This window comes from Mytilus galloprovincialis, chromosome 8 (genome assembly GCF_965363235.1).
Source record: "Mytilus galloprovincialis chromosome 8, xbMytGall1.hap1.1, whole genome shotgun sequence".
Taxonomy (NCBI): domain Eukaryota; kingdom Metazoa; phylum Mollusca; class Bivalvia; order Mytilida; family Mytilidae; genus Mytilus; species Mytilus galloprovincialis.
This window is the reverse complement of record NC_134845.1, coordinates 27,127,822-27,137,606: the sequence shown is the minus strand read 5'-3', so window position 1 is coordinate 27,137,606 and position 9,785 is coordinate 27,127,822. Positions and strand designations below refer to the sequence as shown.

At 30.2% G+C, this 9,785-nt stretch overlaps 1 protein-coding gene across 2 annotated transcripts in view; it reads right to left on the bottom strand.

Moving 5' to 3' along the window:
- Positions 1-2,895: 2,895 nt before the first annotated feature.
- LOC143085454 (TBC domain-containing protein kinase-like protein) overlaps positions 2,896-9,785 on the bottom strand; it is a 28,592-nt gene continuing 21,702 nt past the window's right edge. For both annotated transcript variants that reach the window (XM_076261801.1, XM_076261802.1), the window contains exons 22-26: positions 8,455-8,616; positions 7,624-7,796; positions 6,312-6,487; positions 5,692-5,851; positions 2,896-3,925 (exon numbers count right to left, since the gene is read on the bottom strand). In XM_076261801.1, the coding sequence (XP_076117916.1) occupies positions 3,815-3,925; positions 5,692-5,851; positions 6,312-6,487; positions 7,624-7,796; positions 8,455-8,616 (782 nt within the window). In that variant the 3' untranslated portion in view covers positions 2,896-3,814. The remainder of the gene's footprint in view (positions 3,926-5,691; positions 5,852-6,311; positions 6,488-7,623; positions 7,797-8,454; positions 8,617-9,785) is intronic.

Sequence of the window (9,785 nt, the reverse complement as noted above, 5' to 3'; positions counted from 1 at the left end):
TCTTCAATGCAACGAGAAATTCTCACACCCTGAGGCGTCCTTCAGCTGGCCCCTAAACAAATATATACTGGTTCAGTGATAATGAACACCATACTAACACACAATTTTTTTTATTGTTGCTGAAAGCAGACATTGTGAAAAATAATTTTGAATAAGATTTTAAATGTACCCATCCCTCTCCTGAAACAAAACACTAACAGTTTAAAGTAGTTCTTAAACTAAATTATTTAAATGGTCCTCCTTTATCATCCATACTCAATCTTGTTGTTTGTTGCTGTATATTATATTTGTTTTTCAATCATTATTTTGAATATTTGAATCAGGCCAGTAGTTTTCTTGTTTTAATTATTTTACAACTGTCATATCATGACCCTTTATAGCTGAGTATGGGGTATGTATTTTGCCAATTTTGAAAGGCCATAGGTTGATTTTATTCCACATTGGCTCAAGTGATAATGGGGAGGTCAAGATCTCACAAAACATGTTTAATGCACCTGTCCCAAGTCAGGAAGTCTAGCCTTTGTTTGTTTTGTGTGTTTAGATTAAAAACTAGAGGCTCTTAAGAGCCTGTGTCGCTAACCTTGGTCTATGTGCATATCAAACAAAGGACACAAATGGATTCATGACAAAATTGTGTTTTGATGATGGTGATGTGTTGGTAGATCTTACTTTACTGAACATTCTTGCTACTTACAATTTTCTTTATCTTAAATAAATTTGGCCCTATAGCTACAGAGGAAAATATTTTGTAAAAGTTTACAATAATTTACTAAATTAATGAAAATTGTTAAAAATTGACTATAAAGGGCAATAACTCCTTAAGGGGTCAAGTGACCATTTTGGTCATGTTGACTTATTTGTAGATCTTACTTTGCTGAACATTATTGCTGTTTACAGTTTATTTCTATCTATTAAAGTATTCAAGATAATAACCAAAATGGCAAAATTTCTTTAAAAAATTTCAATTGGGGACAGAAACCCAACAACCAGCTGTCAAATACATCTGAAAATTTTAGGGCAGATAGATATTGACTTGATTAACAATTTATCCCCTTATCAAATTTGCTCTACATGCTTTGTTTTCAGAGTTATAAGCCAACATCTACATTTTACGTCTATGTTTTATTTTTAGCCATGGCGGCTATCTTGGTTGGTTAGCTTGGTCACCGGACACATTTTTTAAACTAGATACCCCAATGATGATTTTGGCCAAGTTTGGTTATATTGGCCCAGTAGTTTCAGAGGAGAAGATTTTTGAAATAGTTAAAGACGCTGACACCGGACGCCAAGTGATTAGAATATCTCACTTGGCCCTTTGGGCCAGGTGAGCTAAAAATAAGATGTGATACGATTGCCAATCAGACAACTATCCACTGTAAGTAAGAAATTATAGGCAACTGTGTGGCCTTTAACAATGAGAAAAATCCATAAAGTATAGTTGGCTATAAAAGTCCATGACATGAAATATAGGAAAAAATTCAATTGAGAAAACAAACAGCCTAATTTATAGCAAAACAGTTTATGAAAATCAAATATGACAAACATGAACCAACAACAACCACTGAACTACAGGCTCCTGACTTTGGACAGGCACATAAAGAATGTGGCAGGGATAAACATCTTTGTTAGTGCTTAACTCTCACCTAACCTGGGACAGTGTTGTAACAGTACAACATAAGTAAAAATTATAAAAATCAGTTAAAAAAGGCTCAACTCATCTGACAGATGGATACAAATAAAAATACATCATAAAAACAAAAAGACACTAAATACAGATCTGAGAGTTCTCTGTTACTGACAGCTAGGTCAAATCCATTACCAATTTATGAAGAACATCATATTTCTAAGATCAAAATATCAAATGGTACACAATCAATATTTAATGCATTTAGTTTTCTACTCTTTGTTAGGGTTGCCATCTCTTTTTCACATTCCCCTTATTCAATCTAAATTCTATATGCCATGCTAAACATACCACAACTTTGTCTTTCAAATATTAAGAAAACAGGGTCTTATAACTTGTCACCGTCAAGCTGCTGACCAGATATGAATCAATGTGTTTTCTGTAGTGAAAATGAGGAATGTGCTATGAAAAAATTTAATATAAAAAAAGATATGGTATGATTACCAATGAGACACCTATTTAGCAGAGACCAAATGACGTAAAAGTTAGCAACTATAGTTTACTGTCAGGCCTTTAACAATAAGCACAACCCATACCACTTTACAGTCGATTGCATTGCGTGTGTAGGTTAAGGTGATATCTATGGTTATCTTGCTTGCTAGCTGAACTGTGAAGTCATTTTTAGGTTAGGTAAACTACCCTCCTTTAAGAGTACACTAGTCCGACAGATAACCAATCTATCTTTCTGTAGAACTAGGCTAATTCGAAAGGAGGGTAGTATACCTGACCTAATAATGACTTCACAATTCAGTTAGCAAGCAAGCTAATCAAAGATATTACCATTACTTATACACTCAATGCAATTGGCTGTAAAAGTATCTGCAACTTTGAATTAATTTTATGATAAATCCCATAAAATTTTCACATTACAACCAAGAGCTATTAAATTCCTGTTCAAATATAAAAACATTATGTTACGTAGTTCTTTTGAAGTGTGACAGATATCATTTGTTTGAGGACTGGAAATTGAACATTTGACATGTAGACATTGGTTAGATGTAGAGAGTGAGTAATATTATAAAATAATAAAAGTGAATATGAGTATAAGAAAAACAGTTAGGTTATTACAAGACCAACAAAAAGGAAAGCTATGGAGTAAACATCATTAAGACAGCAATGATACAAGAAGACTAAAAATAGATCAATTAATCGAATGATATAATTTTTCTTTATAAAACTAGTATCGATTATAAAAGAAGAAGAAATACATATTTTCAATATCATTATAATTTTATTAACAATTCTTTCAATAACAAATATTGCACAATATTTTTGAATGATCAATAATGAATAAAATGCACCAAACAATCATTTATGTAGTACTGTAATTTTCTAAATTTTTGCAATGTCTCTTCCAAATTTATCCATAGATAAACAATTGCAATAACAATGCATGTAAATATTTATCAATTAAGTGTAGGTTACATTTCTAGTAACAAACTGATTAAAAAATAGTAACTTCCGAGGCATTTAGTAATAGGTGAATGAATTCACTTTGCCATATGGGGAATAACTGAACAAACTATTGACAATTATATGTATGTAACAAATACTCTAAAATATATCAAAATTATCTCCCCTTGACCAATGATCCTTTCTTCATGCATTTGAATTATTATTTTATGTTTCTTTAATCACTCTGTAATGTTTATGTCATGTTGTAATTAATGTTATGCTCTTAATGGGCCCTTTAATTTGGAAAATAAAAAAATATTGTATTGTATTGTATCACAAATTACATGAATTGCAAAATTAAAATTAAAAAAAAAACCAATTAGATTAGATATGCCATTTTTCGTTTGAATTGTGAATTGTATAATATATTTACAATATTTGGCCCTTTGAATATATTTTTGATAAAACAATAATTTATACTCTAGTAGACCATTTGACAAATCATATTCAAGAATTTTATCTGAAATTTGACCAATATGTTAATTGAATATTTTTAAGTACTGATATTTGAATTAAATACAAAAATTAAGTTCAGTATGTAAAAGTAATATAAAAAATGCACTACTTAATGTTTGTAATAAGAAATGTCAAATATAAAGTAATTCCACTTGTACTAGAACCACTCAACATAACAGTGTTAAAATTGATTACAATATTAAATAAATGCTATAAATTTTATATATCTGCAGGTGGTATAGTCAGTATGGAGGTGTTCCTCAAAACATCAATCCCTTTATGCAGTACACATACTTTCTTGTAGCCTAATCTCACTAACTCATTGGCAAACTGAAATATAAACAAAAGACAAAAACTTTTTATAAAAAAAAAGATAAGAGTCTGAATGAGAATACGGTATATAAAATATTTAAACAATGTCTCAAAATATAATATTTATTTGTGCAAGACTTAGAAACCAGAAGGATGTTGGTAACCTGCTTAGAATGTGAGCCATTGCCCAGGTTTTCAATATCCTAATTTGAACTTAGTACAAAGTCAAATAAAATTGATATTTTGAGACAATGTATGGTTGTTGTCTTTATACTGTAACTGTAACATAGTTCTAAATGCATTATTTTGGGTAAATCTCCACAAATGTTTATTTAAGGGGTAGACCTTGGTTCAGGGAGATAACTCTTTAAATCAGTTAAGCGTTTGTAAAAGTCAAGTTCATCAATGTTTTTTAAGCATTTACCTGAAACAGATTAAAAATAATCTATGTAACCTAGAAGCTTAGAATATGTTTTTGAAAATGGTTGACACAAACGTACTGATGATTTTAAGAGTTATTTCCCTTAACCTAGGTCTACCTCCTTAATGCAGATGACTTAAAAATTCTGTGAACCTATTTTGTTTAGGATGTCATGAACTCTGAAACACACTTTTAAAGGCAGTACAGTGACAAATATCTGAAAGTAATTGCAGTCTGCATGTGCCAGTCAGAACGTCCCTTTGATATTAGGTATCTTGTTTTTGTCATTTGTGATTTAAGGGCATACAATACAGTTTTGATCCTGTATTTAAAGTTTGATGAAAATTTCCTGATAGGCTATTTTTTGCCAGATTAAATCAAATATGTAATAAAAAATGTACCTTCATGTGCTACTTTTTGCTCAAAATTCGGATTTGTGGCCGTATTTTCCCTTTCGAAAGAAAGACATAACTTTTTTGTTTTAAAAGATAAACACAAATTTGCAATTTCTGTATTTTATAAGTTTCATAAAAATTTGTACATTTTTTATTCAGAAATAACTCATATTTATCAAATGGTCATAAATTGAGAGAAAAAACTTCATTTTTTGCTGTATATTTATCAAAATTAAAAAAATTGCACTATTTACAGTTTTATAAAATTTGGTCCACATAATCTCCCTGCAAAATTAAACAAAATGTTGTTTTAAAAAATAGGGGTCCATGAACTCGTTTGCAAATTAAATCAGTTTGAATGATAAAATTCAGTCGAAAAATGCATCTTTTTCCAATATATGTCACAGTTTACCTCCCCTGTAACTGTATTGTATGCCCTTAAGTGCTTCTGGTAGAAATTTTATAGCATTTTCTTAACTCTTTTTTTCACTTGGAATTTTTTAGAGCTTGACATACAGGTACTGTATAATCCCCTGCATATTTTCAAAGACCCTGTATTGACCTGTACATATCCTTTGGTTTCTGTGTTGATAGGTTACCTTCTTGTTGATGTTTACCACATATTACCTTTTACTCATATCTAAAGCATTGATAAATTTATTCTTTGTGTTTAAGATGCCTGCCCTTTTTTTATAACAAAGTATTCTGGTTATTCAGTTTACATACTGAATGTTTATGTTACCAAATTCACTTGATGAGGTATTTGATAGTATAGTTGTTCTCTATACCTATGTATAGTTTATTGAGAATAAATATATATACATGTATAAAGATATATACTGCTAATTTCTCGATGAATATTTCGACACTATACTTTAATCTACCTGTATTTGCAAATCTGTTAAAAATTTGCAGCATGGAGAATTAACCTTTGGTTTTGTTTCTAAGCAACCTAAACCATAACTTACATTCAGTGCATTTTTATTTCTGCCACCTACAACAACTTTGACCTGTAGTGGATGAGCATTCAAGGTCGTTACAGCAGGACATGGATTAAGGTTACCTTCAGGACAAAATGCTGATTGGAATGGAATGTTAATACTGCTTGGGATGGTCCCTTTATTAAATCTAATAATAAGTTAAGGAGAGATAATCTCTATACATTTTCATAAGTTTTTAAAATATAAAAGCGAAATAAACGACCCATAATAAATATAATATTTATCTATTTGTTCCCTGTCACCATTTGAAATAAAAGATTCAATAACAATATCTCTAACTAAGGAATTCATATCAACTATAAAAGACTTGGTTTAAGAAGTGACTTTGCCTGCTACATAATCATGTGCATGAAAGAGAATTTGAGGTTAACTATAGCCTACGATACAGAATGAAGATTAGGTAACATTTCGAAAGAAATTAGTTTCAAAAATAATTTGTTAAAAGTTTGTATAATAGATATTTTAATTTCACTTTTATAGTAATTTTGAGTTATTTATGAGAGAAAAAAGCCAATAACTTCAATTTAGTTCTTTCAACAGCTGGGCATGTCTGTTCAGTTAATTTTGTTTTGAGAAACAAAGGATACTCTTCTTGTACTCGGACATCAATGACCAACAGCATTGGTTTACTATTGTGTTTTCGTTTGGTTGGACTTTTAGACTGGACTGGACCACTAAATTCTCCAAGCTCTATCATGTCCTCAGCAGATATGTGTGGACATTTAACTGCTCTTAATTCTTCAATGGTTTTTGGTTCCATGGACTGAAAAAGATAGTACATTTTTGTAAACTTTTTGTAATGTTATCACCAGTTTGAAGAAAAATACATGTCTTAAATAAAAAGATGAAACATGACACAAAAAAAATAGAAAAAGAAAAAGATAATACACAGGATAAAAACTATGTTCTGTAACATGATACAAAACTTCTGTAATTACATACTATGGACATATTAGAACTTATTTTGTGACCATTTCACAGATTTTTCAGGTCGAATACACAATGAAAAAATATTTCCATTACCTCCTAATATATAATAACATATATAAATCATAGAACCAAGAGAAAGCAGGAACATATATATTGACAGGACTTGACACAACTTATTATAGCTGATTTTGTCATCAGGTCATAGTTAATAAAAGAAACAATACAGAAACGGACATGTGTAAAATATGTACTCACTTTAATCTTAATAATTTCAGGTAATATCAATAAAATGTGTTATAAATTAAGTAATAAGTGATAACAGTGTATCAAACTTGTAATCTGTCACTTTAAATTTATCAAATTTACATTCATCACAGAAAGGTACAGAGTGCAAATGGGGTTATTTAAAAAAGGCACCGATGACATTCCAAATTTCACATACCATTTTAAAACACTTCACATTAAATAAATCACACTCATTGGTCATTATGTATGACAAAATATATCAACTTACGATAAAACTTGTGTTTGTTGAATGTTGGGAACAATGTGGTAAATTTTTTCGGCAGTTCCAAAAGTTTTTGAGTCTGACTCTACCAATATCCATAAATCTCAAGAAGCTGCGTAAAGTTCGAGATTTTTATCACCAAATTTGTTAGATATACTGTTCCCAGGAAGAAGGTATCAAAGTAACCAAATTTTTCCCAATCAATCATAAAAATTGGGTCTTTTCTGTTAAATTCATTTACAATTTGTCTAGATTCTAAGAACTTTAGTAAGACCTTAACACATAGTATGAATGTTTATCAGATCATCATGATCTTATGGTGATATTACAATAAAAATAAGATGTGGTATGATTGCCAATGAGAAAACTCTTTACAGGAGACCAAATAACACATGAATTAATAAACTATAGGTCATGGTATGGCCTTCAACAATGAGCAAAGCCCAAATTGTTATACACACCAAATCATTTGTAGGTTGGTCATTATAATCTCTAGAATAATATGACAAATTAGGACGGCTGTCAGCTTTGATGGTCTTCTTAGCTGGTCTGGCATGTTGTCTATAGATGGCACTTTTAGGTGTGTTACAAAATATCCTAATCGAATCCTGTACACACAGCTCTATATTTATCTCTATTCAGAAAAATAAAAAATAACAACATGAAAATCAAACAACTTCTGTAATCCCACTTTTTTTTGTATAGTTATACACATGAAAAGTGCCTATATATATTTATGTTTCAATAACAGCAGGTTTATCATATATACTCAGTTCTTTGTTGAAGACCCTTCTTTAGTGATTTGTTATCATATTCTCCTTGATTTATGTTTGGCAATGAGTTATGAATTATTCAACTGTTAAAGTTGATGTGTGTAATATATGTATTAATTATCCCATAGTTTAAAATCAAAATATGGTTACTAAAATTAACAACATGGTAAACTTTTCATGAAATATTTAATGATAGGATTCTTTTTTAGCGTTTATCTGAATTTTCAAAGATAACAGAATAATTAACAACCATGAATTGAGTTATCAGTGAAGTTGCAATGTATGAAGAGACATTATGAAGATTATTTTTGTTAAAAGTAAAACCTTCTAAGGGATTGCCAAAGACCATTAATTGAATGGTAACAGAAACAGATTATTGGATTTTCTACATATAGATATCATAAAATATCAATGTGTAGATAACGTGAAAATCTATGCTCCCCGATTCATTATTATAATACAATTCATTAATTACCCCCCTCCCCTCCCCCCCCCAAAAAAAAAATCATAAATATTAACCTGGCATGTCAGAAAACAGTAAAATACATTCATTGAATCCAAAAGATATCAGTTGACTTTTGAGCTGAGTAAGAATAGCCACACCAATACACAGTGGAAATGAAGAGTTGCCTAGCAGTAATGTGTCCCATAGATGGACTAACTTATGCAATGGAAACACATCTGAAATATAGATACATTTGTATATACATGTTTAATATATTTTATAATTACCATTTCATCTATTCTAGTTCATTTGTTCATTTGTATAACAAAAGTATGCATAGGAAATTATTCATTTACCAGCAGTAATTGTTTCTCGTCAGACTCCAAACATTAAACTTAAAAGTACTTTCATTGAAAAATTACACTACCCCTGCTTTTCTTGGAATATAACAGCCAAGTTATTTTATATTCTATGAACTATAAATATTAAGCATGAATACAACATTTCAAGATTTATCATTTTGATAAACACTAAGTCATCCAATGGTAGTCTCAACAGGAATGAATGCAACATTATACAATAAACAGTAAGACAGTGAGGAACAAACTATATATAGATATAAGAAGATGTGGTATAGTGTGTCTTTCTATGTTGTGATGTTGCACTATTATTTCAGGTCAGGAACTTACGGGTGAAGGTTGGTACCCATTAAAATATTTAAACTTGCTGCTTTTGTTTGCACCTGTCCTAAGTCAGGGATCTGATGTTCAGTGGTTGTTGTTGTTCATATGGTTCATAAGTGTTTCACACTTCTCTTTTTTTTTACATAGATTAGACATTTGGTTTTCCCATTTGAATGGTTTTACACTTGTCATTTTTTGGGCCCTTTATAGCTTGCTGTTCAGGGTGAGCCATGTCTCAGTGTCAACGACTGTACTTTGACCTATCACGGTTTACTTATACAAATTGTGACTTGGACGGAGAGTTGCTTCATTGGCACTCATACCACATGTGTATGTATATAATCATACGATATGTAATGACAAGATGTTATTGTGTATTCAGATAACAATTTCAAAATTGAAGTTGTTAACACATCAGCTTTAATGAGGGTTTTTCAATACGTTTTTGATATTCTCTAATCTTTATCTGCCAGCTTTAAATTCTTTAAGTATCACAAAAGCATGTTAAAGACAAAAATATTTCAAAAAATAATGTTTAACCTAAATGGTGAGGATACTGGATAAAACATAAATTAATAATCTGTTTATACTTGAGTATAATATGTTTTAATACCCAAACCTTTGACAAATTGTGTTTTAAACAGGACACAACATTTATATTGTTTAAGATTTTAATGTTTCAACAAGGACATTTAATAATGCTATATGTCATATTTTCAGAC